General features: G+C 31.7%; 1 protein-coding gene across 4 annotated transcripts in view; it reads left to right on the plus strand.

The window, feature by feature from the left end:
- The first annotated feature begins 1,146 nt into the window (after positions 1 to 1,146).
- Positions 1,147 to 21,562, plus strand: part of LOC148599422 (acyl-CoA 6-desaturase-like) — a 32,019-nt gene continuing 11,603 nt past the window's right edge. For 2 of the 4 annotated variants that reach the window (XM_088558308.1, XM_088558309.1), the window contains exons 1-8: positions 1,147 to 1,304; positions 4,367 to 4,571; positions 10,212 to 10,352; positions 11,347 to 11,493; positions 15,381 to 15,482; positions 17,520 to 17,579; positions 18,941 to 19,006; positions 21,065 to 21,125. In XM_088558308.1, the coding sequence (XP_088414434.1) occupies positions 4,386 to 4,571; positions 10,212 to 10,352; positions 11,347 to 11,493; positions 15,381 to 15,482; positions 17,520 to 17,579; positions 18,941 to 19,006; positions 21,065 to 21,125 (763 nt within the window). In that variant the 5' untranslated portion in view covers positions 1,147 to 1,304; positions 4,367 to 4,385. Of the gene's footprint in view, positions 1,305 to 4,366; positions 4,572 to 10,211; positions 10,353 to 11,346; positions 11,494 to 12,465; positions 12,568 to 15,380; positions 15,483 to 17,519; positions 17,580 to 18,940; positions 19,007 to 21,064; positions 21,126 to 21,562 lie in introns of all 4 variants that reach the window. The other 2 variants (XM_088558311.1, XM_088558310.1) reach the window with 2 other exon arrangements.

The following is a 21,562-nucleotide window of genomic DNA, read 5'->3' on the forward strand; positions in this document are numbered from 1 at the left end:
AAAAGAAGTAGATACATGTATGTACGATAAAATCATCGTGTGTAAGTCATGTTTAGAATCGGTTCACTTGTAGTGCATCAGGTTAAAAAGACACCGAAGTCAAAGTCCTAGTTTTGCTTATCTTGTTAGAGGTCAAAATTTTGGAAGCCTTTTTAGCTGCTATAAGGAGCTAAAATGTAATTACATGACACACTACAGATCTATTATCAAATAATATGCATCTTTGTTACTGTATATATTCATATCACTTGATTGCTTAATACAAATGCAATTTTACTTTAATGTCCGGTTGAATAGCCTGTCCATATTAGGCTATTCACCCGGGTCCGGTTGAATAGCCCATAAGATCCGGTCGAATAGAGCCACGGTCTTGTTTTATTTTATCTTAGTGTAGTAATTTGCACTTTTAGAAAATGATTGTATATTTTTTATTCAGTGCTGTCTGTGAATTTTCAAACTTTTGACATGAAAAATGCATTGAAAATTATAAATATCATAGGGTTACACCCGACCTCTAGCTCCGCCTTTGGCATTTTCAGTGATTTATATAAAAAAATATGTGTAGACCTCTGTTATTGATTTTGTTAGATTAGCTAACTAGATATGTGGAGAATAATAAATCAGTAGTGGATCCAGGGAGTCCCCGTCTCCCTTAGAAAAATGCATTTTTTTTTAAATTGTTGAAAAATTGTCCCCCTATATTTTACAGTTCAAGATACCTTCAGAATGCAGGATTTGAGGTTTAATATTTCAACATATTCTTGGGGGCATGCCCCCAAACCCCCATAGCAAATTCGGATCACTTCGTGATACTCACCAGTGATCCTGTCAGGAATTGTTTTGCCCCCCCCCCTGCCCTCTTACCCGAAACACTGAATCCGCCACTGTAAATGTTGACTATTCCAGTGTTTTTTTATTACTAACTTGTCCCCAACTAAATACATTCATGTAATTCCACACTTTGCACTATGATCTATCAGGTGGTTTATACAAAGTTCTTATCTATAAACTAAAATTACATTTTGATACCCCTCCCACTCATTTACCGAAAAAAAACTATATTTTTATCATTTTCACGAGTACCTGGTGAGTTAAACACGTGATTTATCGCACGTTGTCATCAGAACATTCTCGCGGTGCTTGGTTAGACCTTCACCTCCACACACTTCACTTCCTTTCCGGTTTGCGACTTGGTTAAAAATTAGGCCGTAGAAACGGGTTATATAACCCCGGCAGTGTGAGGGCAAGTTGGTTGGTTGTTGTTTTATCTGAAGTAAAGGTGTATTTTCCCTCACCTTTTAAAGGTATGTCACTGTTATTCAATGAATTTCTTCTTCGTAAAAAGGAGTCGAGATTGTTGTCTCTGATGCTTATACAACCAAATCATGCACATCTCATGCTTGATATACAGATAATTTCATGAATATTGCGGAGTAAGAAACTCTAATGGGTCTAAACTTGAGATAGACAAATACCATAAGTACTGACAATGCTTTATTTGTCTTTTAATCAATGTATACAGATTACCATGGAAACACACATGCAGTCAGCAGATGATCTATTTATTCTGACATTGTATACATGTATGTGGACCTCACTCTTCCTTAAAAAATATTAAAGTACAATATTATCTTATGACCTTTATGTCTCATTTGTAGCCATTTTTGCATTTGTTTCATGATTTTTTTTAAATTTTACTAACACAGAATAAAACTCACATACAGTCTACATGAATGTCATGATATACAATGCACAATAGAGCAGGGACTTTTTTTACATGTATGTATTATACTATGTACATGTATATACTCTCAATGTCCAAAGCAGCAGGTTTTTTTTTTAGTTCAGACAAAATATCAAGTGCTGCAAGTCAAATAAGGTATGCTGGATGTAGTGTTCTGTTGAGACACTTTTTTTCTGTTTATCATTAATGTTATAGTCAATATCATTAAACATTTTGCTGTAAAATTACTAAAAGCCTTTAGTTAAAAAAGGAACCATAACTCATCCTGCAAGTGTAGTTTGACTTCACTCTACATTTCACATTGAAAAGGTTACAGTACAGAAAGAGATACATTTGTGCTGTGACTGACAAATGACATACATTTTATACATTTAATTGTAGGATTCTCCATGGATAAAAAATTAAACTGATGGAGGAACATTCTTTGTCAACACAGATGCAATCAAGATATGACAGTTGTTTATTTTATTGCTTTTGTTTTTTTTTTAGAGTTACGATGTTCATTTCATTCAATGCAGTCTTCCCTAACTTTTTAAGTTTTCTAGTTGCTATTACAATCTGAACTAATTTTCCAGAAGATAATGTTATAAAAGTGATGCTACAATGTCAGAGCTAAAGGAAAAGATGACATGGAAATTTTGAAGTTTACCATGATGCTATTTAAATTTTCTAGGGAGAACACTGAGTACAGATTTGTGTGATATACATTTTTTGAACATGTTTGTACATTTAAGTTACCATTTATTCATCTGTGATCTTAATATACATGTATTGGTGTATTTATCCATTAAGTTCAGAAGCCTGTTTATGAAGTTTTATGAAAGTATACTATTCTTTTTGTCTGTTTGTCCACATTGTATGATGGGTAAATTTTTGCTCCAAGGGATTTCAATTATATAAATTCAGTGGTTGTCTGCTGAAGTAAAAGTGTTCTGTTCTTTTTTCCTGTCAGGGCATTAAAAAACTGACAAAAGGGGTAAAAGATAAATTACATGTATTTCTTAAGCAGGGATGAAATATGCACTCTCTTGAGACTTTCCCACTGGCCCAAGGCAAACCAATTTCATGACAAGTCAGAGTCAAGCAAAACTTGTCCGCTGGTCCACCAAATTTTTTATGTTTTTTCTGCTTAACGAATATGCATTAAAAATCATAAATGGATCATAAGGACAAGCAGTCTTCACTTTTGCCCAGTTCAGTTTTGGCAAACTTGCCTGATTGACCAGTTAGATAATTTCTAATTTCCAACCCTGTTTTGCACAACTGTTCAATATGTACTGTAAAAAGGACTGCTGTTATGTCATTTTATCCTTTCTAATCAGCTGTGAACATGAGTATTATGATCATTATATTGATACAAGATAAACACAAGAGCTATTATCACATGAGATTAGATTCATGCATTCATACTGCTATGAAGGCGGAATTTTCTGTGAAGTATTTTTTTTAAAGTTCGTCTGTACTTCTCAAGTGCTCTGGCTTAAAAATCATACTGATAAGTGTATCCAAACAATCCAACTGCATTTTTTAACTTCTTGATAAAGATTCTTGACAGATATAAATGTTACGTTTATGTGGCAAAAATGAAAATAAAAATGAAATTTTTCCAAATTGTTATTGTGAAAAATCCACCATTTGTATCAGAACTACATGTACATGTATAATGACTACCAAACTATGATTTGAGAACAAAAATTGATTGATTGTGGTTTAAATTGACAGATATTTTGTGCATTTCAGGACAAAATTTCAACATGCAGATCAATTTAGCACACCCAGATTTATATATTGTAAAAGTTAAAATTTTGAAAGTGTACTTATTTTTGCAGTAAATATAAAAGCATAAAAAATAGCAGCCCTGATGTTGACTTTTAATTTAATAATAATGCTAGTCATTTTTGAAACAGCAAAAATTGATTACTGACATTATGTTCACTTGGCAGAATTCGCAAATTTGAGTAGGTTTACAGTATTAAAGTCTAGACCCCCAAACCAGATTTTATTGTATTAGCTCACAGAATCAACAGCCTGTAAGTAGGCATGTGGCCTGACTCAAACACTGTATTCCGACTCAAAGCCAATCAGTTGTCACTCTGTCTCCTATATCTTCTTGGCCCCACTTGAGGGGTGCACAGTGCTATAAGACTACTAAGGAGGTCTGACAAAAATTGAAATGTGACATATTGTTATCTTTCAAATACTTTCCAACAACATTGTTCACAAGGAAGTTACACTAGAAACGGAATATACACTGTACAGTTGTCTTAAGCTTTATATCGTGGGGAAATTATTTTCATGTGCATGTCAGTGGCCATTTATTTCAAGTGAGTACTTAATGTAAGTCTATCTGAAGGGAGCAAGCTACAAATAAATTTTTTGACAGTTCACTTGAAATTAATGTTGAGCCTTTATGTGAATTTCACAGAAGTTCACAAAAATTTTTACACATAAAAATCATGTGAAGTGAATGTCATGTTTAGAATCTCATGAATTTCATGTTCATATAATGTGCATTTCATGTGATCATGAGCAATATTTGCCAGTTTGTAAAAAAGTTTCAGGGCCATCATAAGGACAAATTTGACCAGATTTCAGTCTTTCAACATTGTTCACTTTTTTCAGGCTTTGAAACTTGGGAGCCATGGGGAAAGGAGGGAAGCAGGAGCAACAGAAAGCTGTCTTTACCTGGGATGAGGTCGCTAAACATGACAAGCGTGATGACAGATGGCTAGTTATCGAGGGACAGGTCTACAACATCACAAACTGGGCCCGACGCCATCCTGGTGGAAGCAAGGTTATAGGTCATTATGCTGGCCAAGATGCTACAGTAAGTAATTTTACTACCATCCTTGATAATAACTTTGATGACAAAAGTTCATGAAATTGTTACGAACTATGAATGTTGTTGGCGAGAAATTAACAAAAAGACACAAAATGAGACGAACATGTTTTTTTTGTATTTTTCTGTTGTGTGTGTGAACATTTTTCTTTTCTTGGTTCAACTGTCAAGTATGAGGAATATCCCAAATTTTTTTGTACAGTATACGCAAAGCAGTTAGAGAAATTTGTCTAAGATCCTTATTAATTTATTAAAAAAAAACTGACAAAAAATAGGCAACTATGCATGTATTAATGGGGAGATCTAAATACTATTGTATCCTCAATTTCATACTGTTGTAATCAAAAACTGTGTGGATGCACTTTGTCAAGTATGAAAATAATTTGTTATTTTACAACATAAATGGCATTGTTAGATTCTAAAATATATTTGGTACTTTTAAATTAAAATATTGAACTTTTGCACATCATATTAAAACTTTAAATTAAATTACATGTGGTATAGTGACATCCTATTGCCAAAAATCTTTATAAGAAAAGTACATTAAAAGTTTTGGTTGTTATTGATTCATGGTCCAATTACAGTAACTTATTTATCATTTTGCATAACAGGTTTATTTTTTTATGATTTGAATTATTTAATTCATGGTCCAATACTTATTCATCTTGTTCATGATGTGGTAGTAAATGTTTTTTGCACATGAGGGTGATTATATATGGGCAAACCTGTCTTAGTGACCTTACAAAGGACAGCAATATCATGGTCACATTAGACAGGTGGACTTTATACATGTATATATAACAATAGCAATATTGTTAAGATGAATCTTTCAATTTCTGAACATGTAAGGAAAATTAGTGAAGTTAATTTAAGATGTTCTCACTTAAACAAATAATTGATATTTGATGAACTGATGAATTTTTAATATTTCTATTTCCAAATTCCATTTTTTTGGTGGTTTTGTTAAAGATGTTCTATTAACAATCTGTGATTATCTTATTGTTTCTGTATAAAATGATTTAAATATAAGGTGACTTATAGGTCCAAAGGGCTGGGTGTTTTATACATACTTATTTAATGTTACATAACTATCATAAATGTTAACACAGATCACTGTAATAAAATACTATATACTAAATAATACTTTTATTCATGGATACCAATTTTCATGGATTATAGAAGATAATGAAATTTGTGTATTCTTATATTCATGGTTTTGAGGTTTTCAGTATACACATCAAAAGAAATCTTTTACATTGGCAACCAAATTTCGTGTTCTGGCTCACCCAAGAAAACCATGAAAATTGGTACCCAACGAACAATAGTACTTTCGTAGTAGGTGAATTTTACATAGATTGATATAATGCACTACATAGTGATATTTTATTGATATTCTCATAAGACCAGTTATTGCTGAATACAGGTGCTTGCATAGTTCCACTGTACTTCTTTTATTTTTTTTAATAGTGGCTATTTATATTTTAGTTATAATTTCGTTTCTATAATTTTAATTTTTAAACATGGACAAAGACAATATAATTTATGTATGAATGTGGAGTTATCTCCCATCTTAATTTATGTTACATGCATAGTTCTTTAACATTCATGGTTATTTATATATTTTATTTCTGGAAACAAGGTCTCCAAATTGATTTTCATTAAATTGTGTAATTAATCTTAAAATGCTTCTGATGCTATTTAAATAGTTTAAACCTTGATTACCTTAAAAAACTTTAAATGTATGTACAAGATTTAAAAATAATGCTGTAATCTGTTAAGTAGGAATTTGATCCTGTTACATGTTTTTTTATAAGTTTGCATAAGGTTGGCTTTAAAAAGTGGGTAGCTAGTAATTAATTATGGTTGATAAGACATAATTCATTGAGGACTTAAATTTTTTTTCTGTACTATTGAAAAAGGAAAAAAATATTGTGAAATGCAACAAATGCATAATCGTACAACAGTTATGAAAATAGTATATAGTATAGAGATCATCTTAAGGTCTTCAATAATTGTAAACACACCTTTATTTGAGGTGTGAAAGGCCCTGACAACAAAAGTAATAAAATCCACAGTAACAGAAAAAAGACACTCCTTCAAAATAAACTAAAAATTCAAATGATGATACTAAGACTCATTAATGGCCAACATTTGCTGACTATGGACAGGTACATATCTGTGGTCAGGTTAAACTAGTTATATAAGGCCTTAACCATTCCACTTTAAATGTAAGGTCAAAATTGAACAACAAATAAATACACCATAAAATTCACTCAGTAATAAATCCAATTCTCTCCATGGAATACCTCAACATACTGTGAAAGTTCTTCAATTTGTTGATACATTGTACAAATTTTCATGGATTAGGGAAGAAACACAAGTTCGTGTATTCTTGAATTCATGGTTTTGAGGTTCTCTATATACATATCAGTGGGAATCTCCTTTTTGTTGGGAACCAAATTTTGTGGTTGAGCTTACTCTACGAACAATTATACTTTCACAGTACGACATATAGACAAAATAAAATATCCAATTAAAGAATGCTTGCAGTTACTGGAAGCTAGATCAGATCATTTTAAGTAATGACCATACAATCAAAACTAAAAATGATTGTTATGCATAGCATAAGAGGATGTTTCCTTGCAGAGGTCGTTGGAGGAACATATTTACTGGCATTAGAAATATGCAGGTTAAGATTTTGTTTATGTAAGTTCTATAGAATATTGAAGTTTTTTGTTGTTTTAAAAAAGATTTTTTAACATTTTATAGATGTGGTTAGATATGGTTACCTACATGTAACATAAGGTATCAGTACAAATGACTTCATTATAGATACATTTTTTCTGAGTTTCAGAGTGTAATTTTCTTTTGGGGGTGTATTTTGTATAATTGGTGCCCATCATTGGTCATTCAAAACATTTTTTTGTATTTACAATGGACTAATGCCTGCCCTTGACCTTTGTTCAAGCTTATTCATTGTTCATGTGTCCCTGTTTCTTGACAACCAGATATTTTTTATTTAAAATATGCTGTGTTACGATACATGTATATGCAATACATTTCATTTTTAATCTGTCATTGAATTAGACTTTTAAATTTATTGATCGAAATTTCTCATGTGAATGGTATTTTTTTAAGTCTTTGTACAATGCTTCAGTAAAATCATGAAGGTTGTGCATGAATTATGACCCTTTAATTGTTATATAATACTGTTCAATGAAAAAAAAAATAAATATACTGTTTTGTATGTGTAGTTCTTGAAGTTTCATATTACCAAAACTTTAAACAAGCTGTCTACTGACATTCAATGATTTAATGCTTCACATTGTGCATTAGGGTACCTTGCACCAAGGAGTATTACAGTAATTGACTGTCCATGAATTTAACCACTGAGTCTAAGCCAACCGAAAGGCTGTATAGGGATCATTTGTCATGAATCGATAGCTGTAACCGAAAATAAGGTTGTCATTTTTTAGATTGTTAATTGAAAGATATTTTACATAATTCTAGATAAACTATAAAAATAATTGATAGATATTACTTGAAAGTCAAGTAAATTTAGATAATACAATCTAAATGTTCATTTTTTTGCTTCTTAGTTAAAAAAATCTATATTTTTTAAAGGCTCCCTCCCCTCATAAAAATGGAGAACATGTATACATGTTTTTGTTTTTGTATTGGGAATACATGCAATATTTCATGTGCAATAAACTACATGTAATATACAGCTGTCATTATACATACCCAGACCTTTATTGTATGAATAAATTGCACTTGACAACATTGAAAGTATTTATTGTACTAATGCAAAGCAAACTTAGCATCTGTCACATGTGTTAACTAAACTTATAGGAATTATAAGTAAGGTTGATTATTTCTGAGTACTGTAACTAGTCTCAAGTTAGAAAAAAACATATAAGATTGATCTGTGAATTTTCTGCAATCAGTACTCCCATACTATCCTTCTACAACTATTATTATCCTAATTTATACCCACTCTCAAGTAATTGGGATGTCCATCCTTCCTTAATTCTATGACGAAGAGGGGTACCTATCTCTTATCTGTTACCTCTGCTTCACCACTGAATGGAATTGCATGAAACTGTCATTGAATCTTTGTTACATATTCCCATTGTAGACCTCTTATTTCATATTTTGTTCCAAATCAATATGGAGGTCAAAAAGTGCATATTTTCAAATGAGGGAGTGGGGGTATCAAGTTGGTGAGCATTGATCACATTTTTATACTGTAGTTTCTTGTACAATGATTATGACTGTCTTCTTCGGATGGCAGTCTTTATTTCATGTTGTGTTAATCTTTCAAGTCAGATGTTACAAATTTAAACAGAAAAGGGAGAGACATTTTATGTATATTTATGCATTATCAAAAAAATAAATAAATGAATTAATAAATAAAGTAAAGAATGTCACAAGGTAAAATGTTAAGTAAGAAATAATTCATGGAGGGGGTAGATTTGTACCCATTTTAACATGGGTACAGCATTTATAGTCGATTATTTAACACTGATCAACAGCCAGGTGTTAAATGAGAATATAAACGCCAAACCCAACAGGAAGGAATTGTTTCTTTTCTAATATGACAAATACAGTAATTTTTTTGACAAAAATCTCCCTAGGGGTAGCCAAAATAATGGCTGTTCCATTTAACCTCCCCCATATTGAAGTTGGATTAATTAAGAAATAAACCACACATCCATCTATTGAGTAAGTATTAGTATCAGTTTTTGTATAGCATTAGATAACCTCTCAGCCATTCAATCATTGTGTAAACATTTTTAAATAAGTGTTTTGTCTTGAAGAGACAGGGAAAGAAAAGAGACAGTGCGCAGGTGCTAAAGGTGGGGCTGTACCGATATATACTGTTTGATGATATGAAGATGTCATATTAGAATTAGATATTAAATTTTGCAAAACATGTCATTTTTCAAAATTAACAATGATATGATAATAAACTACAAAGAGTTTGAGTTACTTTTTCCAACCTTTGATTCCTGGAACTCTCAATACAGGTCAATCTCAGGAGCATACAAACCTCTGATTCCTGGAACTCTCAATACAGGTTAATATCAGGAGCATACAAACATCTGATTCCTGAACTCTCAATACAGGTTAGCCTCAGGAGCTTACAAACCTTTCATTCCTTGAACTCTCAATACAGGTCAATCTCAGCAGCATACAATTAACTGGCATATTTTGTCAACTTACTAATTAAACTAAAGTTAGAAAGTTTAGAAAGTCACCATAATGATTAAAAAAATATCTGTGAGAAAAAAACTGAAATTAGTCAAAACAATTGAGTTGGGTTCAATAGAAAAATATTTCCTGCAATTTTTTTTTTTTCAATATAGATCACCATAGATAACCTGACAAACTGGATGCATCTACAACACTACTTTAGGAAAGTTGATACATTCTATCATCCTATACATAATTTATACAGTAAAGGTTTTCCCATTTTCAGATTGCTGCTGACTATTGGGCTCAGTCTCTCTTACAAGAAATAAAGACCAACTGTCCTAGAATTCCAATTATAAGGTGAACCCCTATTTAATTTATTATTGCTGGTTTACATAGTATCAATCTAGATGACATTGTTGTATTTTACAGGATGCCTTTAGTGCTTTCCATACAGACATAGATAGTGTAAAGAAATATCTAAAACCCTTACATATAGGCTCTGTTGAAGACACACAAGTCAGTACAATAGAGGAAGACTTCAGAAAACTTAGAACTACAGCTGAACAAATGGTAAAATTAGTATATAATTGAGAACTTGTATTTGTGCAAATTTATATTGCTGAAAAATTAGAGGCAAATAGAATTTCTATTTGTTGTTGTTGTTTATTCTCTGTATGTGTGTCAGATCACAGACTTTACTTTGTAGGTTGTTTTTGTGATTTTGTAGTACAATTATAAAACTTGGAATTCATACATACATTTTATGAAATTTAAAAAAAAATGCATTTATTAATGTTGACAATTTTTCTTGTTTTCTAAGAAATAACTTTGTTATATACTGCCAAAGTACCACACACGAGAATTGTTGGTAGTGTTGCATATCATATGGTAATCATTTGAATCAAGCATGATATTTATAGGTTTCATCATCAGTGAAAATTGAATATCACATGATACCAACTGAAGTTATTTAATTTCAATACCATAACAAACTAGCCTTGGTGAATTAAATGTAGCGAGTTGATATTTCGTAATATTCAACTTTCATGATTTATAAAACCTTTTTCTACATGATTCCTTTGGAATTTTTTGGCTGCTTTGCATTCTGCATCTGTCATGGCAGAAAGTCTACTGATCTTTCGTTTATGATGTCACCAATGGTGTTCGAAGAACAACATTAGAAAGGTCACAACATCACACAATTTTGCCCAATCAGGTTTTATAGAAAATGATACACAACCACTCAACAAACAATGACAACAGCGAATTTTTTATATCACTAGTTTGTATTTGATTGTCCATGGTGTGATATCACTGTGATATGACTGTCATAATGTATATTAATTTACATATTGCTATCATATGAATCAAGCCTTATATGATTATCGTATTTGACACATTTGGCTGTGTAATAAAGCTTATTTATTTCAAGCTAATTTTCACAATTACAGACAGCAAACATAAGTAGATGGCACCAAAATCTTTAAAACTGAGCTAATTTGCACTGAATTGAGTAAGTAAGCTCTTACACATGTACTTAAATTTGGTTGTTAATTTTTTTCAGGGTCTCTTCAAACCTAGTTACTTCTATTTTTTTGCATATCTTGGACATGTAATGGTATTAGAAGTTCTAGCCTATCTTACATTGGTATATTTTGGTACAGGATGGATTCCATTTATTGTTTCAATCCTTTTATATGGGACAGTTCAGGTAAGATGAAAAAAAAACGGAAATATTTGAATCGTTAGTATTACATTGCTACCAAAGGAATACATCGAAATTTTCATAATAATTGCCTCTCTTCATTCCAATTCATAGTTATGTAAGATATTAAATATCTTATTTCATAAAAAAATTTCTTTCACTGAAACCAATATGAAAAAAAACATACTACAATATAAAATTAATATTAAAAAAGATATATTTGGAGTTGCCAAATGCAGCAGACATTACTAATGCATCATGATAAATAATAATAAAGTTAAAAAAAAAACAGTGCTAGGAGGTTATGGAAGTGAAATCTTGGGAAACCAAGGTTTGAGCATAATAAAATAGAAAAGTGGACTGAGTGCATCGATAGGGTAAGCCTCATGTCTGGTACAAGTTTTAGACTTATGGTTGAATAAAAGTTATGTTAAAACAGTATTTCAAGTTTTTTTTGCTATAAAAGAAAAAAATCATATTAGAGTAAAAATTAGAGTGTATCTGTCCTGATGTATTTGACTGTTTTTAAGCAGGGGCTTTTTATGGACCAAGGGATATTGTGTGATATGATACGGAAAATGTACACCACATACACACAAAAGACCTCAAAATTGAAATTAGTCATATTGACACCAAATATATGGTAATTGACTGCATTTATTATTATATACATATGTAAAAAAATACAGAGAAAAAAAACATTGTGTCTGTGAATCTCAGGCTAAAATTGTTATCCTGACATTCAGGGTAGCCATTTGTGCCTGGTTTCATATAAATCTCAGATAGATTGTTTCCTCAATTCTTTGATTTCAAGTTATCTGATTGGCTAAATTTGGAATTTTAGAATTTAAGGACACTCATTTTGAGAATTTTTTTTATCAAAACAGGCCCTGTGGTTACATTTTGTACATTTAGCCTTGTAATGATATATTCATATTTGATGTTTGACCTACTTGCTTCAATTGACCTATTTTCAAGGCTCAGACAGCATGGCTACAACATGACTTCGGACATTTGTCCGTTTTCAATAGTGCCAAACTGAATCACTTGTTACACTATTTTACTATGGGATTCCTAAAGGTACATGATGTCGTGTGTAGGTCTAACAAGAGTTACCTCCTCCTTATTTCTCACACTCCTCCTCAAAGAATTTACAGATATTTTCAAAGTCAGTTGAAATAAAGATTCATTTAAAAATTTATCCTTTGAATGTCTTGTTTATTACATTTTTTTCTTAGCTATATTAGTAAAAGTTGAGATTAGTAAAAAGACTGTATTGAAATTTTTATTTTATTGTAATTCATTGAGATATAACAAAAATACTGAATTGTAAAAAAATGTCTTACTGGAGGAAATACTCAAATTGGAATGGATGTTTATGTGAAGTGTATTTGTAACTTCAACCAAATTTTTCATAACAAATAATTAATATTGATACCTTATATGTTTTTTAAAGTAGATAAATTATCTATTTCTAACATTTGGCACTTTTAACACACTTGTATCTCTCTTACCACTGCCACACTTTCTTCACGTGGTGTTCAAATGTAGATTGTTCTATAAATAGAAAGAATGAGGAGATAACTCTGGATAGAATTTTGACTTCAGTTTATTGTTTCTTTTACACATACTTTTGTGAATATGGACTGATTTTCCTTTTTTACTTGCTGTTGTTTTCTAACATAGCCCAGTAATAGGCATGGCTAAATGTTATTTACCAAAAGGTTTTGGATTGAATTGCATGATGGGAAATGTTTAGTTCTTTAGTTGTATTTTCACATCTTTTGTATTTTTTTTGCCACTAATTAAAACTAAGTTCAGTAAGGCATGTTTTGGTATTTTTTGTAGAATTAGATGAACATGTAGTAAGATCACATTTATAACATTTAGATGACAAATTCACAAACTTTACTTGTAGTAACTGTGTGCTACTGAAAACAAAATAGATATTTAAAATCTTCATTTGATTTTCATTTAAAACTAGTCAGATTTTCTTTGTTGAAATATACTTCCACTGTGCTTTTTCTAATTTTAATAATTACTCTATTCGCTACACTGCTCCATCGGATAAAATTGATACAGGGAAGATAACGTAAACTTATAGAAGGGTCAAATTTGCGATGAAAATTTTTGCTCGTTCCCTCCGCAGGACTCGAACTCGTACCACTGTGACATCTATGGCAACACCGCCTGCACTTAGTCCAGCACCCTAGACCACTCGGCCAGCTAGGCTATATAAAAATATAGCTTTCGCTGGCCGGGTCATTCCTCGTCGTAGGATTGATCTAGGGCGGTAACTTAGTACACGATGTATGGTAGTACGATTTTGGATTCTGTGATATAAACTTCCTGTTTTGTGGGACTGTCATTTTCACTTTACAGAATGATATAGGAAATTTTTTTCACAAAAATCTAAGCTACCAATTGATGGATTGATTTGGTTTGTTGCTTTATATAGGTGGGTGTACCTAGCATGCAGCTTCATATTGTATATGTCAATGTCTACACATATAATTTCGATAGGATTTACTTAACAAATTTGTGCATAATTGTACAATAATTAACTTGTTTCCTAAGTAAGACTGTTTATGAATACTTTTTTTAAAAAAATGTTGTTTTTTTTTTTTATTGCCAGGAGATAAAAAAATGCTGTATAAAAAAGAGTGCAATTGATTTAGACTGGGCCACCCTGTTTTTTTTTTTTTTGTCACAATAAATTTGTGATAAATTGTGAAGACAAATTTATGGAATAAGTTGCCTGAAGTTGTCTTAGTGTCTTCAATGAGAAGAGAATAAATACAATATAATTGTCCTGTCTAATCTCCCCTTGCTAGCAGTTTCATATGACCATTAAAACTTTATGCCTTACATAATAAGAATCTCAATATCTGTATTAGTGCTAAGGGACCATTGTTAAATGTGAAATAAAATCTTTTAAGGTAGATTTAAGATGATTGATCACAGAAACCATTAATAATAAGCCTTATGTTCAACTAACTATTGCAAGTAATAAGACCAAAAAAATTAAAAATAGAAAATAAATTGTGATGTCACAATTCTGAATTCTTAGATTTTGATCTTTATCAAAGATTTTTGGCCTTAGTATTTTGAACTACCAGGGTAACATTCAGGCTGTTTGGTTACAACATGATTTTGGCCACATTTTGTAAATTTTCAAATCTTTTACAAAAGCTTTGGGCAATTAAATAATGGTTAAATTCACAACCATGTACACATGTATTTGCTATTTACTGTTCAATGTGAACTTCTTCTATTTAGTGACTTCGGAATAGGTGGATGTCATAATTACCAGATGAATTTCCTTTGTTGTCTTAGCCTTCAGGCATGTAGGTTGCAATACAGACTATCACTGAATGAATTGACTGCTTATGGCTTAAATAGTGCTGAATTAAATAATACTCTTCACTAACTCATCACATGTAAAAAGGCCCAATAAACTGAAGTCAATCCTGTTAGTACAGGGTTCTGTTGTCATCTTACCTAATGAGTTTGCGACTTTGATGCTTAATTTTCTCTGTGGAAGACAGGAGCTAATGTGTGGACACTTGTATTGCTTTTCTGACCAAGGTCAGGTAGGGGTAACTTTGATAAGCTAGCTTTAAAATGTGGAAATGAAATTACCTGGTAACTGTAATCGGTATTTTTACAAGTACCACAATAGAATAGACCAAAATTACCTTGTGCCTTTGTTTGGGTCTAAACAAATTTTCGGGGTGGGGTGGCTTTTAAAGAAAATTTGAAGAAAAACTAAATCATTCCACAGGGAAAATAAAACCAGAAAAGACAATTGAAATAGCTAACACATGGCTGGTCATATCTAGTATCAGTAAGTCTAACCACAATGCTATTATTTAACAAGTATTATTTTTCAGGCTCAGGCTGGGTGGTTACAACATGATTTTGGCCATATATCTGTTTTCCACAACAGAAAATGGGACCATTTTTTTCATTATTTTACTCTTGGATTCTTAAAGGTATTTTATGCAACATGTAGAACTGAAGAACTGGTATTATGTTCATCTTTAAATGATAACTTATTCATTACCATGCAACTTCACTAAAGACAATTCTAATACAGTAGGGCCAAAAAAACCATAAATGTCTGTTTTATACTACCTTTGCTAACCTAGTTTTTTGGTGCCTACCCTTAACATTTTATGGCCATTTTGGCTCAAGCACTGTTAAAGTCTAGATTATTTCTACATTAACATAATGTAAAATATTTAAAAAAAAAACGAAATATTTCTCCCACCTATCTACCCTATGTATTATTGCTGTTAGCAGGGAAGAAGACTATTAATAGTTTCGGCCTTATAAGAATGTATATTGCAAGTTTTATTAAATTAAGTAATCAATGGGAGCCTAATTTCTCAGAAAAAAAACGCGCCCAAATGTAACATTCTGAATATCACATGTTCTTTCACATTCTTTTTTAAAAAAAGAAACATATCACATTCTTGAGCAAGCTATGATTCCCATAACTAGCTTTTAATAGAAAAAACTATCTCGCAATGAAGTTGTGGTAAGACTTTGATGTAGTATAAGAATTTGTCTGTGGCAGTTAGAGTTCAGGAAAGAGAAAAGAGCTTGCCGGTATATGGGAGTTTTTTTTTTTTTTTTTTTTTTATTATTTTTTTTTTTTGCATGATTTTGTTGTTTTATTTAATTTTGATTGGCACAAATTTTCTTAGAATTGATTTTGTTTGGTAATAATTTTCCTGTAATAAATACAAATACCTTTAAAGTACTTTTCTGTCAAAGAATCAGGCAAAATGTGTATAAGGTGTTGCACATGAAAGGTTCAAAACTTTTTAAGATACTGATAGGTCAAATTAAGTTGTAATGCACTATTGAAAAATGGCAGGAAAACTTTACTGCCTTTTAGCTTGTCAAAAAAAAATCTATGTCACAGATGCTTCAGGATATATTTAAATAGCTTTTTTGGTTGCTTTCTAGATGTAGTAAATATATTTGAGGCCAAAAAAATCCAAATTGAGAAAAAATATGTACCTCCCTTTGCCTCATTCTTACACAGAAAGGTAAAAATGTATTGATAAGTTATTAAATGTATATCAGGAAGTTGTCGATAATAAAATGAAAATTTGAATACAATGTAATTGAAAAATTTTATCATTAGATTGAATCTTTGAACATAAAATTATCAGTCATTAATTGGACAATGTGAAAAAAGTATGATTCTTTGCAGTTCGAAATTATATATATTGTCAAGGGAACTATTGGAAGACTTTTTTGGCATTTTATCAAGTCAAGTTAATTTCAAGATATAAGCAACTATTTGATTTACTGTTCTTAAATATTGAAAAAATTACTGGTAATTGGATATAAGTCATTTATTATGATAGTAAGTAGTTTATTTGTGAAAGTATTTTATATAATGATAAATTAAGTGCTTAATCCATGTATTTATAATGAAACCTGTCTAAACTGAACCCATTTCACACTGGACATATTAGACAGGTGTTTGGTTTAAACAGGTGTGAAAAAAAAAATTGGATTGAAGAATGGGGTCCAGAAATCTCAGTTCTTATGAATGTTCAAATTGATGCAATTTTTAAGTATTTTGTTTACAAATTGTTGTCATCAGAGTGTATCTGTAAATTTATGTATTGAGTTTGTACTTCTATGTATTTGATTCTGTCTGATGCATTCATGACATTAGCTGGTTCAATATTGACAGTTACGCCTGTGACATCCCTAGATTCTCATTTTATCACTAAAACTGACGGTAAAGTTATTAATGTTGTTAGATACTATTCATACATTTAATTCACCAATTATTAAATTAAAACTAGTTCAATAAAAAATTTATTCACGAGCCAAATAGTCTGAACCATGGGCCAAGTCATCAAGATCTGAGATGTCTAGATATCCAGAATTCCTAAGATGTATCTGATTTAGACAGGTGATCAGTTTATTCAGGGTTCAGTTTAGACAGGTCTCACTGTGTATGTTATTAAGTTATGTTTGAGTTAATTTTCTGTTCCCTTCAGGGTGCCTCTCCACACTGGTGGAACCACATGCATTACCAACACCATGCTAAACCTAATGTGGTAAGTGGTAAAGAACTGCTTGTAAAACAGTGCAATTTTTCATAATGTATTAATAGGACTCTCTATATATATATAGATTTTATGAAACATGAAAAGATCAAAATCATTCAGTCGAAAGTGACATAAATTGGAAATATGTAGGAAGTGTTTATTTGAATTGAAAGTAGACGTACAGCATGCGTTACTGGAAGTCATACATATTCCTGTTGGCTGAGACATCAGGCATATAGTAAAATAATTGTGCAATATTAGCAATGTTACATGTTATTTGAGTAAGAAAAGCTCCGTCCCTCATGGGCAAAGTCTTTAATCATTTTATGATAATAGGCTTTGGTATGAATGACATTGATATTAATGTTGTTGATAATGCATTGCCATGTTGTAATGTAGGTGTGGGAATATGCCTGGCTTCCTGTAACAATCCCTCTATGCCTGTATTAAAAGTTGAAACATTCACTTCCAAATTATCAGTAAGTGGTACTTTTGTGAGAGAGTGATTTTCAGACCCCTACATGTATCGGGCATCACTAAAATGATGCATAGATATGTTATAGATTGATTGAACATTTTTGCAGTTAATTGTCCATTAGCATATATTTAATGAATTTCAGAAACAGAACACTCACTCTGTCAGATTGACCTTTATTTAAAAAGGTATTATTTTGGCAGGGGTTAAATTTGATGATTTTGAAGCAAACCGCTAAATAAAATATTTTGACGAATATTCAGTCTTGTGAAAATGAAAATGATAGAGGTGAAAACATGGTGGAAGATGATAAGGTGAAAAATATAATGTATCCCTTTTTTGGACGATTTTGCGTCAAATTCATGACATTGAGGGTGAGAGGTTGTTGGTCGATCCCTGGCCAAGTCACAACAAAGACTCTTAAAATTGGTAGGGACTGCTTCTCTTCTAATTATGGAATATTTAAGGGAATGGTTGGCACAGGATCAGAATAATGTATCCAAATGGGGTGATATGCCTACCTGTGGGCTATTGCTTCTTTGACCTTGAACAATCAAGTTACATCTCAGCCTGTCCAACTAGTACAAAGTGGTGTCTGTTTGATCATCCTGAAATACTTGAAATAGCTGCCATAGGACATTAAACTATAATAAATCTATCAATCAATCAATCAATCAATTATGATATCATCAATAGTAGAAAGGCATTTTGAATAAAATCTGAAGCTTTGTAATGCAGTATAAAGGTTATAGCTTGAATACTGTGGAAAATTATCTTACTTAGTATGTAAAAACTTGTCTGCTATGTAATGCTACCTCAGGCAATATTACCCAATATTCAGGCTGTAATTCTATATTCTTAACTTCTTGTTTCTAAATAAATCTATATTTTACAGATGGAGAAAGATCCTGATGTACGAGTAGAGAAACTGTTTGTTGTAGGAGAAGTTATGCCTGTAGAGGTAAGTTTAAAGAGATTGGCGAGGAGGCTCTCAGTGTTTTGGAAGTTATAAAAATGTTGCTCTTGTAGAGGACATGATAAATTGATTGCTCAAGGGACAGACAGTGATATTGTCTGAAATAATGGTAATGCCTTTGGCAACAGACAATGTCACTTCTCAGGGGCAGTCTATTTAATGATAATTCCCTCTATATTAGCAACTATTTAGTTTAATTGATAAATCTTGAGGATGTTCACTGCTCTATTTAAGAATTAAATCTTTCAAGATCTTTCATGCTAGAACAATAAAAGAAGAAAAAAATTTATGGGTCTGTATGCTTGTTTTTTGAGAAATAAGTATTTTAAATTATGGTGGGGAAAGGATTTCTCTAGATTTTTCATAGGTTTTGTCTTAGTTGTTTTTTTCTGTTAAACCAATGAAGAAATAACGAGGATTTCATCAAAAAAATTTCCAAAATAACATTTTAAGGTGTGTTAAATGATATTATGGAATGAAAAGTGAGGGTCATTTGGCAAAAAATATTCATGCAATTGTGGCAGGATGGCCTACCTGTGTTGTAGTAGGTAGTGAGATTTAAATAGCCACTTAATTGACTTGGCTAAAGGATTAATTCTTTAGCTGAATCAGTTTGTTGCTGGCTTGTCACCATGTGGTCTAGGATTCAATATTTGGTGGTAGAGTATAATATTGGGAGTCAAATCATGCTCTCCCGTTACATTTGGCACCCAACTAAAAAACCCACGGGCTTTGGATAGCTAATGAGCTAGTGTTAGAGTCATTTGTCGGACGAAGAATCTTAAGGTGGGGGAAATGTGGCAGGACGGCCTACCTGCGTTGTTGTAGGTAGTGAGATTTAAATAGCCAATTAATTGACTGGGTTAATGGATTAATTCTTTTCCTGAATCGGTTTGTTGCTGGCTTGTCACTGAGCGGTCTAGGGTTCGATCCTTGTTGGAGGAGTACAATTTTGTGAGTCAAATCATGCTCTCCTGTTACACAATAAAATGGAAAAAAAAAGAGAAGTCCGAAAATATGACAAAAATGGTTAAACACGACCAGCTAAAACCCTTAAGTCTGTTGGCATTTTAAAGCACATTAATGAAAACCACATGCATGTAAAGTACCTGCTATTGAATAGATAAAACTTCTTCACAGTACTAGTGGTTTATCATTGGAAATAAAATATGTTGTGAAGTGGCTCAATTGAAATTTGTTGTATGTTACAATATGATGTACATACAATTTTTACAAAAAAAAATATGATTTTCTTCTGTAGTCTTTTTGACTTTTTATAAGCAACTCGGCGGGTGTTTCTAGAAAAACGGAGGATGCTTACCCTACTGGTGCACCTTGTCCATGCTCCCAGTTTTTAGTGGAGTCCGAGTTCTCATTTGCTTTTGTTACTTTGTATGTATGATTTTAATTATATTATGTTCTTTGTTGTGTATGTCTGTTTTCCATGTCTGGTCTTTGTCCCTGGATTACATTCTTTTGATTACCTTGGTTCCCTTGATTACTTTTGCACTAGATTCAAATTAGGAAATCTGATAACATATATTAAGACCAACTAAAGATAATTTATTGGTTCATAGGACTTCAATTGTGTCTTTGAAGTAATGGGTTGATAGTCTGATAACACTCATTTAGGCCAACTAAAGTTAATCTATGGGTTCTTAAGGCTTCAGTTGTGACTTTTGAAGTAATAGGTTGATAGTCTGATAACACTCATTTAGGCCAATTAAAGATAATTTATTGGTTCTCTGGACTTCAGTTGTGTCTTGTGAGGGTGTCCATTTCCCATTCTAATCCCCATATCAGTTTAATAAAAATGTAAAAATACTCCCTCATGATTTTTTCCTGTCTATTAACAATGTAAAGAGCACCCCATTACTTTTTGGAGGCAATGGAAAAGGAAGATAAAATACCCCCCCTCCTCAATTGGTATTCATGAAAATTGCCTCTGAACAATAAAATTAACTTGATTATTAAGATTGAATGGCCTTATGATGCTAACTCTTTGATTTCCTTGATAACATTTTACATATTTTTCTTTTTCAGGTTGCTAAGAATAATAAAAAATCAGTCCCATTCAACCATCAACACAAGTACTTCTTTGTCTGTAAGTTTGTCCATCGTTAAGTGTAATTGTTTGTCAGAATCAGGCAAAATTGGAAAAAAATCAGAAACATGCATGTCAAAATCCCACCAATCTGACAATGTTATATCACACAAGGATAATTTCTCTATTTGAAAAGATCATTATTTGACCATCACTGGCTTTGCTCAGAAATTTTTTTATAGAATGTTAGGAAAATGAGGTTTTTGACAGAGTTATCTGCCCTGGAAATGTTCATATTCAGTGCATTTCTGTGAAATTGTAACTCAATGGTTCTACATGATATGAAAAACCTTGTCTGTTTTCCTTGATACCAATGGTGCAAATAGTAAAATTACACTATCAAAATGATGGGTTTTTTCGTCCCATGTTTCACCTACTGCCTGTTTCTTACAGGGACTGTCACTTTAACAGTAATACCTTTAAATATTCCTTATCTC

Source organism: Perna viridis, chromosome 13 (assembly GCF_037379345.1).
Source record: "Perna viridis isolate PV_CMFRI_1.1 ecotype Kerala chromosome 13, ASM3737934v1, whole genome shotgun sequence".
NCBI classification, from domain to species: Eukaryota; Metazoa; Mollusca; class Bivalvia; order Mytilida; family Mytilidae; genus Perna; species Perna viridis.